General features: G+C 32.5%; 1 protein-coding gene across 1 annotated transcript; it reads left to right on the top strand.

Annotated features, from left to right (window-relative positions):
* The first annotated feature begins 2,539 nt into the window (after positions 1-2,539).
* On the top strand, positions 2,540-14,457 carry LOC123660236. Its single transcript, XM_045595336.1, has 3 exons — positions 2,540-3,130; positions 13,652-13,820; positions 14,065-14,457. Exons 1-3 carry the CDS (start codon positions 2,597-2,599, stop codon positions 14,385-14,387), a joined length of 1,026 nt encoding a protein of 341 aa, XP_045451292.1. The 5' UTR covers positions 2,540-2,596; the 3' UTR covers positions 14,388-14,457.
* The last annotated feature ends 2,872 nt before the right edge of the window (positions 14,458-17,329 follow it).

The following is a 17,329-nucleotide window of genomic DNA, read 5'->3' as shown; positions in this document are numbered from 1 at the left end:
TAGTTACTCATAGCAGGAAATATATTAGCCAATCCGCAGTGGAGCAGCTTAGTAGATTCTAATCTCTAATCTTTCTCCTACATGATTTTTCAGACTGAATCGATCGATCGATCGACATGTAATTGAAACACAAGTTAATTCACATAAACTTATGACAATGATACATATACAATTATACGTTATACTGTTACCATTGTCTGTTAACTATAATTACTTTTGACACTCCTTAATAAAAAGGTTATAACCCTACGAGGAACTTAACAACTTCTTAAACATTTTAGTCACTAGTATATTAGGTGAAGGATCTTGGTCTTTAAGTCGATTAGCTTAATAATATTGTTTGTAAGGATGTGTGCTAAGTAACCTATAACCTTATATAACTATAGGTCACTTCTCAAGTCGAACAGGAACTTCATTATTAGTAAATTATGCCAATTAACCCACTAATTGTAACCACAGGAATTAATTAGTTTTTCGTCTAGATGAACATCTTTTTTAATCTTACCTTATTTAACTAAGAAGTAGTACGTAGCAGTTAGTTGTAAGTTTTTCATTTTGAAAAAAAAATTAGCTTGACTATTGGTATCATGCTAATCGAAAATGAGATCTTTCATTTTATTTATTAGTATATTGTATATTAGTGCAGTATATTGCACTACTAACACACAATAGTATTTTTTTGTTAAGGAAATATATAACAAAATTACAAAATTAAATGATAGATAGTTACTGAGTAAGAACTCAGTAACTATCTATCATTTAATTCATTTTAACACACAAGTAATATTAAATATAAATAGTACGGCGGCCCAATTTCAAAACACAGTGAGGGACAAATTTTTCGAAATCGATTTTTTAGCATTTTTCGTTTCAATGGAGTTGCGTGATATATATAGTTTTTCTTTTACTAACCAAACCTAACCTAACCAAATAGTTAGATTGATTTAGACGTAGACTTTTTAAAATATTTAAATACGGTATTAACTATTTTTATACCTATATAACTTCTGTTACATAAATAAGAAAAAATGTCTTGTATGACTAGCGTGTCTATGCAGTTTTCAGTGTCTCTGTTTTTTGCTCCGAGAATTGTAGATTCGTTTCCCTATCGAGTCAGAAAGATATACATTTATTTATACGAATCGATACGATACGATTTATCTATACGATTCTATGTCAGATACGAATTGCTAGATCATCAATAGTATAAAACAAAGTCGCTTCCCGCTGTCTGTATGCTTAGATTTTTAAAACTACGCAACGCGGAATTTTGATGCGGTTTTCTTTAGTAAATAGAAATCCCAGAGGAAGGTTTATATGTATAATACATGCATTATATAGTAAAGGATTACTGACAGTTTTTTGCAACCGTGCGCAGCCGGGGTGGGTCGCTAGTATATAATAAATAAATTTCATAAATTCATAGGCATGCCAATAACAAACTACAACGCACACATAACACAGACAGCTTCACCTACAAACGCAAATAAATTTTCATAATAATTATTACTTATATTCAATTCTGACGACGCGTTGGCTTAGCGGTCACAGCACTATTTATTGCGCTGGCGGCCGCGGATTCGATCCTTACTACTATAGATTTTTGTGTTGGCCATATACCACAGACGTTTGTTGTAGTCTGGGTATTTGTACTTATGTATCGTGTGTTCTGGCCGGTGATTTTGAAGCGTTAAAAAGTATTTTTAAATTTTTATTATCAAAATTAACTTCGCCATGATAGTATGGATGTTAAGGGTGTACCTTAATTACCGATGTGGGAACGGTAGTCACATCAACATTATTTAAAACATAAAAAAATATGTGTATAAAATTTTAAAACATTGTTCGAATGGCAAAACTCCCTAAACTCATATTCACATTTTTTGCAAACCATTTTTAAAATATTATTTGAAAACTGTCCTTAAATATGGTATATGGTATGGTAAATATGGTTTTAGAAAATATAGTAAATATATATCACCATATATGATTGAGGCAGGAACTAAAAACGTATTTTAGCTGTGTTTATGTTATTCGTTTTGAGGTAGGAAGGAGGTTTAATTAAAAGGTTTTCTTAAAATTTAGGTAGACACCTATAATAATTAAAAAATATTAGTAGTCCTAGTAATAAACAGATATAAGTATAATATAGGTCTTCAGGCTTTTCTTAACAGTTTCTACTGCTCTAACTAATAAAACAAGTAGTAAGTAGTAGTGTGTTTGTATCTTTGTATTTTACCGCCTTTTAATGGACACCAAAAAGATAATATATCAGTCATATTAATAAGCAAGTACCAATTACTTTTCCATATTCTCTTAGCTTTTTGATGCATTGATTTCACATGGTTTAATTTTTTTTGAGAGCCATTGTTTTACAAATGCATTTCAAAAGGCATGAAAAATATAAAATAAAAATAACTTTGAGAATAGTCTTTCTTAGGCCCCTTTGTCTTGGGCTGTGGTCCTGTAGGCCACCGTATGTCAATTAGCATTAATTAATTTACATCCCACTCTCGTAGTAGTTGAAACAGTCACATACTATCAATCGTCACACCACTGTCACGCGATACCCAAAATTATACTAAACTCTTTAAAAATGTACAAAATCTTACTTTCATTTTTATTTACAACTGCTTATTGTGCTAGTTATCAAAGATATGGCGAAACAAATCAGTACTCTAGTTATACGACCATGTCAAATCCTTATAACCAAAATCAATATCCTTATAGAACGAGTTATAGCAGTGATATAGCCCAGTTCTCTGACGTTACTAGACAGCCGAATTATAATTTTGGATACTCGACTACAAGACCTGATATATATAATCCCCTTAATTCGGGTAGTGTTTACCAAAAGTCGGCTTATACAACTCCTAATTACGGGTATGGGCAAGGCTATTACGGCCAAAATTATGGTTCAGGGATGACTCCATACGAGATGCCTTTTATGAAATATAATAATAATAATAATGAGTACTGTGTCAATCGATCACCGCAGAACGGGATTTATGTAAACAGTTTGACGGGTATGTGGTATGGTGTTGAATTTATCCATCACCTAGGCGGTGATTCACGGCTCGATTATGGGAATACTTGCATTGTTATACATATTTCGGAGCCCCATGATAAGGTGAGCCTTTTTATTATTTTAATCAAATTTTATTTTTTAAAGATGTATGTTATGTTAGCTTGTAATATGCACAATAAAGTATATTTCTTCTTCTTTCTTCTTCTTGTTGCGTTGTTTGCATGAATATATATTGTATAATCTTATTGTTAGAAATATTGTTTCTAAATTAAACTCCAACAGCTTATTTATAAAGTATCTATCTATCTATATAATCTTGCCAAAAAAAAAACACAATGTGTACCTACGCATGATAACAATTGATCAAAATTTTGAAAAACAACTTTTTTAACAGACTTTCAAAAAAGGAGGAAACGCTCAATTCGACAGTATTTTTTATGTATGTTACCTCAAAACTTTTTACTGGGTGGACGGATTTCGATGATTATTTTTTTTATTCAAAAAGCAGTGCGTGTCATGTGTTCTCATTTAAATTTAATTGAGATCAACGAAGTTCTTTTCGAGTTATATCTAATAATGCGTATTTGCTTGACTATTTTTTCGTCGATCTACGTTGTATTAAACCGCAAAACCTTTACTGGGTGTACTGATTTGTATGATTTATATTATAATCAAAAGCTGATGCATGTCTTGTGACGCTATTTAAATTTGATTGGCATCTGATTACCAATTTTTGAGTAATTTTTGATGACGCGTATTTATGTGACAGTGCGTACTTTGACGCCATCTATTGGAAACCAATAAAACTCCGTCGATTCGGACTATCGATCAAATGATATTACAAGGCCAGATCTACTATAACGTAGTAAATTATATTATCCACTAGAGGACAGTAGCAGCTAATTCTTTATAAATAATTTTTATGATTCTTGTTTTAATCGTTTTATTACTTGTCAATGTAATTGAAGTTGGTTTTTTGAAACCGACTTGCTGGTGATCGCTAGTGGTGGCGACTACTGAGTCAAGTAGTGCAATTCTAAAGCCACAAACGAGGGTTGATGCTATCACGCTAACTATTATAAGTAGGCCAGTAGGAAGAAATCGTTTTTGTCACAACTCTCCTCTGTCACTTTTTTAGGTCTCCCCTATATTCGATTCCGGCGACGCGTTGGCACAGTGGTTACAGTACTGACTGTTACTCTAACGTTTGCGGGCTCGATTTTAACTCGGGGTAGTAATACATTAAGAAATTGCTACGGCAACATTTATGACAAAATGTATTTATTACGTTATAAGCACTTGTATTAAAATTGTAATTATAGTTTCTGGTGGGAATAGGTACACGTACGAGTGGGAATAGAATAAATATCTTAGAACAATAGAAATAGATCGTATTAATTTAATATACCTATGTGAATAGGTAAATTGTCTTAATATTTATTTATAATTGATTGTTTAAGATACCAAATTAAAGAGCTAGTGACCATTTTCCAAAATGGAAAAAAATATAGAAATAACCAAATGTTTTCTATTCAATAAAAAAATTGCGAGCATCCTTACTAATATTATATAATAAATAATTTATAAAGCTGAAAAGTTAGGATAGTATAAAAAAGCTACAGTAACTGCGCTATGTAGCGCTATCTATTAGGAGATATTTGTACTTCAATGGTAGTCTCTGATGTTATAATATTTATTATTATTATTATTGAAAAAAAATTACATCATATTATTCCCGCTCTTAGTAGTTTAGAATCCATAATGTACTATTCTTAGTTAAATCACCCCGTCGTTTAAATTAAAATAACTTTTGATAATAATTTTATTATATTTAATGAAATAATGAGTATGTTTTCTTGATTTAACATTCACTTAGTACTTACTGATGAGCTTTAATACAAACAAACAAATTGCTTGAAGTCATTGTGTCATTGTATAATAATGTAAATACATTGTTCAATAATGTAATTACGTTTTTTTACTGGGAAACTTAGCGGGGTCTTTACGAAAGATAAGTCAGGGCAATTTTGTTTAGAAATTATTTTTATCTTTCTTTGGTATTGCGTAAAATTCACTGCACATTGGATGCAATTGTCGTAGCTATAATCCTGGAAGTACAACTCAAAAAACTAGTCGGTTTCATTACATAGATGCACCATTGATAATTAAGGAGTTTGCTATAACTTAATTAACAACTTTAATGAAACTTCTCGAAGCCACTGCAAGCCACTGTAAGCTAGTATCGAAATTGATTAGGTAGGTATATTATTTGTAGTTTTTGCTCCTATCAGGGTGGTTAATATTTGGTTACGCACTTCTACTCTATGAGATACAACATGATGTTTTATATCTTACATAACGTCATTAAACCTTGATATTCTCGATAAATGTAGTATCTAATGCAATAGGATTAATCGTATTAGTTCACATAAGACAATTAATGGTTAAGTAGTCTTTTGACGTAATTGTGGAGAATTTAATGTACACCGCTCAACCGCTCTGGTGTATTGATTTTGATGCATGTAGGAGCTTAAAACACCGAGGGTTTGCTGGTTCGATCCCCGAGCGGGATGTGTATTTGTATTTTGTACAAATTTTCTTTTCCCGTTTTGAAGGACAGATCCTTGAGAGCCTCCTCACCGTGTCTTGGAGAGCACGTCAAGCCGTAGTATGTACTTGTCGTTATCATAAATACCTGATAGCGGCCGTTACTCATAGTAGGAAATTTATCACCCTATTCCCAGTGGAGCAGCGTAGTGGATTAAGGTCCGATCTATCTCCTACTTATAGAAAAAGGAATATGCCCAGCAGTGGGATGTTACGCGCTGAAGCGTAGTGTTCACTATTATGTAGACGATGAGCGAATATTTGGTAAATATATTTTTATACTACCAGAGCACGAGGTACCTATTAGAAGGCAGTATTACTTGGCTGTGATCTTCAGTAATGTTAAGGTATTTCCTCAGTCGGAACCTTGATGACCATTTCTCCTTAATGAATATAAATACTCGTATGTTATTGCCTGTTTTGGAGGTGACAGTCAGGAACGCATGCGAGTAGAACATACATAAATAACAACTATAATGTTCGGTGCTGGAATCGAACCCGCGACCACCGGAACAGAAAGTAGGGTCAATGTAAACTATGCCAGTTTGATCACTATAATGCTGAGTTTATGATAATAAAAAAAACATTGTTTATTATTTGTTCCATTTCCGTTTTTATTTATTTTTATCGAGGTCAAACAAGGATTTTTTGATCTCTTTTCACTTTTAAACTCCATTATAAAACTAACTGTAACAACCTTAAAACGTTTCTTCTAAAGCAAATGCTTCCTTCCCGTTCTGCTAAAGTGCAGGATTGAGAATTAATTCACTACGATGCTATTCTGGGATTGGTAAAGGCATACATAGAGTTTCTATGTACACCGAATTTATTATGATTAATTATAACACAAACCATTGCTCTATTTCGGCTTCACTAACCTAACACTTCACTCCTAGTATTTTACAAAGTCAAACTACGAATTAAACATATGAAAAAAATAATACAAAGGAACAAATAAAATGAATTACAATGACCTTTATTTTTAACTATTCAATTAAAAATATTCACACTAAATCAATTTTCTTTTTCGGAAAATGCTTTCATGATTTCTTAATCCTGCAAAAAACTACGTTTTGTGCGCATAGTTGCGTTTTTTTATAAATAATAGTTGCTTTATTCATCTTTACGTTTGCAGTCTAATAATTGACAATTCTTACTGGCAAATGGTCTAACAATGACAATTAGTTGTCTTCGTTCACAACTCGATTATTGGGGCGAATACCACTAGCTTCGATTCTGCCACAGACTTATTAGTTGCTTACACTTGGCAATACGAGCTGATCTGAATAATATCTCTTACGTTTTGTTTAGGACAACTTATTATTATTATAGCTGATTTTGTTTACTCATTCTTAAGTCAAAATTTTTGAGTCGTCCCCATATGTACTAGGTATGTATGTTTTTCATTCTGATTGCTGGTTCTTAGTGCAGGCTTTTGTTAAGAATTATGTGTTCTCCTGTTATTTGTAGTACACAGTTAGGTTGAATAGTTATAATATGTCAAGTTCTAGTTTGTGAGTAGGTACTTATGTACTTATAACTGTTGGAAATCCGAGTTGAAAAATAAACAAATACGATATTGCTTTACTATAATAAAAAATAAAACAAGATTATATTTTGTAATCTGCATTGTCTGCTACGTATTTTTAATTTGAAAATAACAAAATATTATGTATTATCAACACGCAATTAGATAACACATACTTTATATTTAAGAATATAAGAAATGATAAATCTAGTAATGTTTTCATTCGCCAATTTGCAAATATATACCTGATGAAATAATGAAAACGTTTAGTTACAGACATTTTATATGATTACGATAAAGTCAGGAACGTAGGTGGTAGTAGTAGGAGTAATAGAGCATAGTGGTAGGAGTAGGTAGAATTAGTGAACTCAGCGGTCTCATACCAAACATTTTTTAAATAAATGATACATCTGTGTGATCATAAGGCTAAGGGTCAAATACGATAGCATCGACAATGTGAGTCAGGAGCGCTCGCGCAACACCGCCTCTACTGTCAGTTGCATTGTATCGGTTATCCGCGCAATATTTGACGCGCGTGCTTGTATACCCGGAGAAATCGAAGATTTCAAAGATATACTAGTTCGCCTCGATGATGTGTGTTTAATATATAAAAATAAACCGCGCTTAGTAAGCTGAGATGGATGTTCAAGGCAGCGCTTTATTAAAATTATCTTGGATACTCTTTACGTTTTTAGTTGTTTTAGCGGACGAAATTACTAATTCAACTGAAGGAAATAATACGGTTACGTGCACTGTAGAACACGAATATGATAATTTGGACGTCAGGAGTGTGATGGGGAAGTGGGGGGTGGTAGAGTTGTACACACACTTGACTAAGGAAGGTGTGAAAATGTATCAAACATGTCCCAAGATAACGATATGGGAGACATATGAAATTCCCCGCTCAACCTTTGGGGTACGTTTTCTATTCATGTAAACAACAACAAACCAAAATTAAACCAGACTTATATTTTGTGCCTAACAATAATAATTCAAACAGTAAGACGGCCAAACTTTATGTGTTAAAAATGTGCATTTTATAAGTTAGATCAAATTTTGATGTTTATTTTATGCATTTAGGTAAATAATAAAAGTACAGTATTACTGATAAACACATTGTTGTAGTTATTGTGCGATATTCGCCTGATATATTTCATTTAATATTAGAATAAATATACGGTACAAATTAAGTTTATAAATAATATATTTAGCACATACATAGCCTAACGTTTTGAGCTCCGATATTTAATCGTACAATTTTACATAAAATTTTGTACAAAGACGACTAGTAGAAAATTATTTTATTATCGTATTAATTTCTTCACTACCGTAAGTTCGAGTAAAATAAACTTTAAATATAAAAGTAAATAAGAGATGAATGATGCCAGTGGAAGAATAAAATTAATAAAATGCTACCTTCAAAGCGAGTTAAAGCTAAACATATAAATTATTCAGTAGACATAATGTACAATTTAAACAAACTATCACAGCGATTGTTCAATGTCGTGACTAAAAATATTATTTATATTACTTAGTTTATTTATTAATTTCTAAAAAGGCACTCGTTAAAACTTGTTAGTTGCGTGAGATTCAATCGTTACTGTTACTAATAAATAATAAAAACATTTTCGTTTTTTCATATAATAATAAATGTTTTTAATCTATTTTATATATAATAAAAAAAAATACACACACAGACACACACACACACACACATGAATATATGTATGTATTAATTAGACAAATGTATAAATTACTAAATGTTTCGTTATGTATCATAACCTATTTACATGCTAGATTTACATTTAAATGAATAAGGTCGGAGTACATCACATTATCTTCTGTAGGATTCCCAGTTTCCCAGCGTATTTGTTATTTTGATTTGCACTATCCGGCATGTCCCTTCCCGGTTCTCATTTCCTCTGAACTGCACTCACGTACCAAATTCGCATGAATGTTTTAATAATTGATGGGTATATCAAATATAAAATACTTAATTTTATTTATAATAACTGTAGCCTAAAAATGTGTCGGATGTTATATATTTTTTTAGTTTGACACATGAACAGCATAACACACACGATGATACATTTAAATATTAGATAACGTCAATGTAAGCACTGGTATATGCACCACCACTAAGAGACATGTATAACATCGCAATTTAAACACTCTTCAGCTACTCTTATATTAAAGAGAAAGGTTATAAAGCATGTGCGGGTTAACGGGTGTACATGCCTCCGTCTAGGAATTTTTTCCGGGACATGCATTTTTCTTCATGACATTTTCCCTCACTTTTAAGTGATGAATTATTATGATATAATACTAAAAAACTCTGCAAAAATAGGCGGAGTCGGAGACAGTTAGTAAAATAACAAACGTCAGTTTGTTGAGGTTTACGTGGTCCTTCTACTGTGATATTTCGAATCGCTTAATAGAAATAAAGACAATATTATAGTCTGTTCTTTTAAATTAAATAAAGTGTCATATATTTCACTGAATTTGCGTAAATGTTGCGATAGTTCTTTAAAAAAAAATCATACGGTATTTCTAATTCAAAAAGTAAATAAATATGTCGACTACGTGCAACTAAATTCAAATCATGACTATTTACATCGAACTTTCAATATTAAAAGTAGACAGATATTGTCATAAAGTTTCAAATTGAGAAATAGGAATTGAAGTATAAAGGTGACCTCGTACAGTTGACCTCGACAAAGAAAACATTAAAAGTATCATATTCTACAACAATGGTATTTCTGCTTCGCTGAATCCAAAAATTAAAACGACACATCAATTCTACCATGAATCATGTTATTACCTAATTAGTGTTCTATTAAAAAGACGTAATATGCATCTCTTAGATCCTTCTTATCCAATTTCTAGATACTATTGGACACGACCTGTGGTCTAACCTTGTCGCCCACGTAAATTATACTTGAGTCATCCATTGGGTAGGTCAATTTGAATGACCCATTTAATCTTGTAGTCGAATTAAAACGTTCTCTTTATGAAACATGTTTTGTATGTATGAGATGCTAGTATTTTAATGAATTGGTCACATATCTTTTGTCTAGGAACCTAGTAATTTGGTATTTTACAATGTCATAAAAATAACATTTATTTAATCTGAAAATTAATGGTCTAAAGCAAATAAACAATTTAGCACTTTCTCGTTGTTATTTTTGCGCTTCAAACATTTGTAAATATATTTTAAAACTTATTTAAATCGTATTTCCGTTCAGTACTTTAAAAGTATGGCTCTGTGATCTTTTAAAATTATAAAAACATCTTTTTAACCGATTTCAAAACAGGAGGAGGTTACTCATTTCGTTTATAGACCGATTTTGATGATTCTTTTTTTGTTAGAAAGAAGATCTGCCAAGGGTGGTACCATGATAAGAAAACCAGGGTCTGATGATGGCATGCTAGAGAAATCGAGGGGAACATTCGAAAATTGTATAGGTGACTAGTGCTTTTTCGCCTGCTTACGTTGTATACTTGTCTACGTAATTGAAGTCGGTTTTTTTCGTTTGCTAGCAAACACAATTATTATTTCGAAATTTTACAATTCAGTTTTTCATAATTTTCATTTATCGTTTTTGGAAATTCTGTATCTCTATCACTCAACAAGCTATAAGTATTTAAATGAAACGTTTAAAATTAAAGTTGACCTCCAAACGTCTACTAGTCTCGTATAAACATGATTGACGAGCGTTCAATACGATGAATTGAACCAGCTGCCTTTACCTAAACAGCATGTAATCGCTTTCAGTAAACAAAAGAATAATGTAATTTGTTCTAGCTTTGATGTTCAAGATCGGGCATTAAATACTTTTATTTTACACATTGCATTGAGTAATACGGCGTTGGTGTTACGGCTTATAACGTAAATGTTATTAATATTATCTTTGGCCGTGATAATTTTTTGACCAAACCTGTACCCCACACTAATAACTTTTTATTTTCCAGAGTTTAATTGATACATATGGGTGTTTCTATAGATCTGTCATTATGTACATATTAGTGAAGTAACGAATATTCGCTTTCGCACATTCGCAATCGCAAATATTCGTGATTTTCTGATTCGTTGCGAATATTTGTTGAACGTTTTATTTTATATTATTGTATTGTATTGTGTATATATTACTTGGATGTGCGGGTATGGAATCATATTCCCGCTGATAACATTGACATTTGTTATTTATACTCTAATAAAATAACCTTTTTGGTGAAGTAGTGCGAGTAAGATACCAGCCCTCGTGGGATCGATTCTCACTCGGGATGAATAATTTTATGCGCACAATTATTTGTTTCCAGTCTGGATGATTGTATTTATTGATCTCCCCTTAGAGCCACGGAGAGCGCCTTAACATCTTGGTCTCTGTTGTTATTATAGACACCTGAAAGCTATAATTACCTTTAAGTAGGGAATAAATCCGCAAACCCGCAGTGGAGCAGCGTGATAGATTAAACTCTAATCCTTTTCCTACATGGAGAAAGAGGACTTTGGTCAGCTGTGGTATGGTACGAGCTACCACAGACTTGACTTTTGCGTTCTCTGTGGGGAACCACAGAAAGTAAGGGGGAAGCTATGGCAGTAAGCCTATTATAGACATGGCGAACCTTTTGATCGCATCAGGCACAAAGCTCTCTTTGCGAAGTTACCATCTTAAGGTCTCCTCAAGGGATTAATGTGCACTTGTGTGTGGTGTAATATTTAGGTAGGTCATATCCTCTCTAGGGAAGTAGCTCAACCTTACAAAAGGTCGCAGCTAAATACTATAGTTATCAAGTAGTGCTATGTTTCTGTTTTGAGTAAGCTTACCATCAGGTGAGCCGTATGCTTGTAACCTGGACTATTCGAATAAAAAAATGGTAGAAGCTAGTAATATTAATACGTCTTTTAAACTACCAGCTCTCAGTCGAGAGTGAGGGACAGATTACAATCTAGACCTAGGAGCAGGTTTCAGTATGGAACAGACATAGCTTCGTAAAATTTATCTTTCGATGCGTCCAGTTTGCACGTTTCTCTTTAAGGAGACCTCCTGTATTGTAGTGGTAAGTTTTCAGAATGCTTTATTAATCATTAATGTATTGGGATCCTTTGGGTAGACAACGTACGAGGTACAATTCTGGAGTCACTTGAAGAGCATAGCCAAAGTGGCTGCAAAAATTAATTATGTGGTGTTATGGGACACCAGGAAATTTAGTATTTTAGAAAATAACAAATACCGTAAAATAAAATAAATCAAACAAAATAATAATAATAATTCAAACTATTAAGTGAAATAAAAAACATGTCTTTATTTATTTTTGTCGACAGTATAAAGTTACATAAATAATTTTTAAAAAAGTTTACTAGTAATATTTTAGTTTTACAAACGTCATATTATACAGTCGTGTGGCTGATATTACGTCACTTCAGTTATATATTTTTATTACGGTTTTAGTATCACATTTTTTTTCATTTCGGTCGCCCAGCCAAATGTCAAGCCTGCCGTAAGGAACTTCGCTCCAAAAACTTCTGAACGGGAATTCACATCAGAACATCGACTTCTGTTATAACAAGCTTAGATCGGTTCCTCTTCACTTTTCGCCTCTTTTGTCAGGTGTTTCCCAATGTCAATGTCAGGTAGTTCCTATTGTCAACGATCCCAAAGTTATAGACGGTGAATCTTTAAGCGTTGCAGAGACGTTGTCTCTCTGTATGCTTTTTACCGGCTGTATAGTGATTGTGTTGAGGAACTTTAATATGGAATTATCATCACATTGCTATTATCCCAATTTTCGCCATAGGACTAAATATCACGCACACCAATTGGATACTTGATTTGCGTCCAAAAAGATGAGCATCTCGTTATTTTTTTTTGCGTAAGAACTAACTGTAGAGTCAACTTCCTCCTGAGGACTTCAGGGACACATATATAAAGCTAAAGGCCGATGACTCATCCCCTCTAACTTTTCAGAAATCCATTTACATCAAGTCTGGCCGCACGTTTTTTTATATTGATGGGGTACACTCAATATAAAAAAATGGGTCATTAAACCTGTCTTGGCTCGAATATGTTTGGTTCAAACTTGACAGACTCAAAATTTCATGCATTTTAACCGCACTTTATTTCAAAAGTCAATATTCGCATTTACATTTACGAATGTCAAAGTAATTTTATCGCATTAGCATTCGCGAATGTGATAAATTCGTTGCATAACTAGTACATACATATGAACGTATACGTACATATTTGAAAATTTTCTGCAATAATGTTCCATGTGTATATAAAAACAATTACGGTTTAAGTACTGTAAGAAATTTGATACATTTTTATCAGTCGTAAATTTGTAACGATAAGGTCCAAAGACTGTTAAATAAAGATTCTTAATTCCATATTCGTATTGCATCGTCCTAGAAATATTATACAAATAAAGAGTTTCAAAATATAGTTTCAAATATAAGTTTTGAGTTTTTTACATTATGATAATTTTAGCCCTCTACGGAGAATCAGCTGTACCACGTGCAACATCTCAAGGAGAAGTTTCTGCGGGAAAACCGTCACTTGCGGTTGTTGTGGGACGAAGCCGGGCAGACTATTGAGTACTCACTGTTCTTCCGTAACGACTCTGCCGGCTATTGGCAAGTTTATGACGAACAAAATGGTAAACATTCATAAAGTTAATATACTTGATAATAGTACATTTCTATAGACATTCATTCAGCTTAAAATCTTGTGTTTTTTAATATTCGACGATAGGTTAGTATAGTAGTTACAGTAACAAACTGTTGCGGAAACAGTCGCGGGTTCGATTCCTACTCATGAAAAATGATGTTTGTTATTCAATTGTTGTTTTTATTCAGTGATTTTCTCGAGAAAAAAAACAAAAAAAAAACTGTTTGTTCCAGGAACGTTAGCGTCCCGACCATCATATATGCATTTCAATGGAGCGGTTCAGGTTTTGAAGGCTGTAAACGACCATTTGGTTCTTAATTTCTGCCAAAAGGCGTCCAACGGTGTACCGGCGCAGTTGTATACTGTATTATTTTCAAGGGAGCCAGGTTCAATGGCCAGATGGGAGATCGAAGCTGTGCATGCCATGCTACAAAATAAAAATCTGTCGGTTGCTTCCAGGCGGATGGTATGTGGCAACAGTGCTGGAAAACTAACTATAAGCCTATTTTACACTTTTATTTCATGTTTAATGGTATATATCATTCGTTCATCATAAGAATAGCATCACTTAAATGAATAAACTTAATACAAAGCGACAAGACTAAAAAATTATCTTTATACGAATATTTTTTGTATTTATTTCTTGAATCACTTTATACTTATATTTATTAAACTACGTGAAATATAAGAAAACGAATTATTCATATTAGAATACAGAACAGAAATATGTATAAAAGTTTGTTGTAAAATAATTACTGAAATCTATTATTAGGTACAACGAAAATCAATGTCTTAATTTTTTTGCGTTATTATGTCAGTTTTAGCCTCTAATATACTACTGTTTAGCATAGGTCTCTTTCTCCACGCAGGAGAAAGATCAGAGCTTAATCCACCACACCTTTTTACTGTGGGTTGGCGGATATATTGCCTACTACAAGTAACGATCGCTATCAGGTGTACATGATAACAACCGAGACCGAAAGCAGCACGTTAGTGCTCTCCGAGGCACGGTGGGGAGACCCACAGGGACTAACAACCAGACCGGAAATAAATATTTGTATAAACACAAATATCCACTCCGAGCGGGAATTGAACCCACGGTCGTCGGTGCTTAGGCGCCGCTAACACACACGCACCATTACACCAGAGCGGTCGTCCTGCGTTAATATTATTGTATACATATATATTTATTATAAATTAATATTGCTTTTAATAGTAAATCAATGATATTCTATACATGACAATTTATGTTTGATATCTGTTACATTTTGCTAATTTAATTTATTTGTTGTATACAAATATTTGCCCAAAATATCGAATATTGCACTCCACCAGTTATTGCAGTTAATTTATATAATGTGTCACACAAAATTAGTATAAATATAAATAGTTAAGCTATATTTAACAGATAAATTACATTAAACTAAAAAAAAACCTTAAGTATATATATATATATATATATATATACATAATATAATAACTAAAATATATTATTAAAAGGAGTCCCTTTAGGCAAGGTTCCGAAGATACTGGCAGCGTTCCCCCTTTGAATAGCTAGACTAATTCTTTGTCCGAAGTAGCTGCCAGCTCTTCGGTCTCCTGTGACGTCGACTAACCTTTTTGCTATTTCCTTAAATAGTGTTATAGCACTAGGACCAAATTCGGTGTCGGACCAAGGGTCTCGACAAAATCATATAATAATATTATCTAAAAAATTAATATTTTATTTCCGTCCCATGGATTTCTAGTCTCCTGGGAAACCCTTTACAGTCTTTAATTATTAATAGCTATTTGAATAGTTATACTTATATGATACGAAAAAAACCAAAGATAATTATTATGATTGTTTTATTTTTAAAAATAAAATTATTATCTAAATAGTTTTCATGTTTGGAAGTAATTATATTAAGTACTTTATTATTTATAAGATATAATTTTACATATATTAAATGAACATTTTCGATCCTTTTTTATTTATTTTTTAACCTTAACGTGTAATTAAATGTAAGATATTTAATTATTTGTGTTTATCTATACGTACTTACTGCTGCTGCTTTAGCCTGTAATATACCACTGCTTAGCATAGTACTCTTTCTCCATGCAGGAGAAAGATCAGAGCTTAATCCACCACACCGTTCGAATGTGAGTTGGCGGATACCTATATTTCCTACTATGAGTAACGATCGCTATTAGGTGTACATGATAACAACCGGGACCGACGGCTTAACGTGCTCTCCGAGGCACGGTGGAAAGACGCAGAAGGACTGTACAAACACCCAGACCACGGAAAACACCTGTATGGCCAATACAAATGTTTGTCATGTGCGGGGATCGAACCCGCAACCGCCAGCGCAACAGGTACAATCCATGGCTGTGACCGTTGCGCCACCGCGGCGTCAGGTACGTGGCTATACGTACTTACTACAAAAAAGAAATAGTCTAGATGTACTTCTTTTTTTCTTGATCTCATTCTCATTAATTGTTTTTTCTGAGTACTATCATATTGAGATATATTATATTATTTTAAAATAGAGGTATGTGTATGTGTGCTTGTAATTTTTTAAAGACGAAGAAAGTTATCAGGTTGTAATATCTGTGCCAAAAACACGTGAAAATATATTTAGGTACGGATTAAAAAAAACTAATGAAATTTGACGTAAATAATGATTACTTATATAAAAACCAGCCACACACAGCCACAAACGGTTTCATATTGTAATATTATAATTACTTACGACAAAAAAGACACGCCTACTATACGGTAACTTTGAAAGCGTTTCAATATCAAACACAAAAGATGTTTGACAAATAGACAAATAAACGACATTTTTTCTTTGGAATTCCAAAAATTATTTTATCCCATTAAAATATAATATAAATATATAATATTCCTAGTTTATTTAAATATTAAATACATCAGTTTCCTGTTTTTTTTAAACGTTACCCTTTCGTGCGCTATTCTTCGTGTAGTTACGCCAAGGCGACAAAGCTCCCCATTCCATAGGTTATTAACCTTAAAATGTCAAGCCACTAAGCTATCAGCAAAATCTTCATATTACGATATTTTCCAAACGGCCATTAACTGTTATGGATTAAAATTAGTTGGTAAAGTTGTATATAAAAGTTATTTAAACTCAAAAAATACATACTTTGGGTGGATATTTATTAATTTTTTAGTAATTTAATTCAGATTTATCATTATAAGGGATAATAAATTACATGTTTTTTACACTAAGTACAATATATCACTCGTAAAAAAAACAACATAATAATAACTTAATCAAAATAGTTTTTATTTTATTAAATAATAATAGCTAATATAATGCTTTGACAGTAGATAACCGACATTACCAACTAAATTAACTTACTTTGTATGCTTCGACTTGCCACCAAGTTGGCCAAGTTAGGTCGGAAATAGGAACGCTTTGTGATACACCCACGTCAACTCAAAATATCTACTAAGTTATCCTAGCAAAATACAAAGCTAACAAGACAATA

The sequence above is a fragment of the Melitaea cinxia genome, chromosome 2 (genome assembly GCF_905220565.1).
Source record: "Melitaea cinxia chromosome 2, ilMelCinx1.1, whole genome shotgun sequence".
NCBI lineage: Eukaryota > Metazoa > Arthropoda > Insecta > Lepidoptera > Nymphalidae > Melitaea > Melitaea cinxia.
The sequence above is the reverse complement of the archived record's forward strand: the minus strand, read 5'-3'. Positions and strand labels throughout refer to the sequence as shown.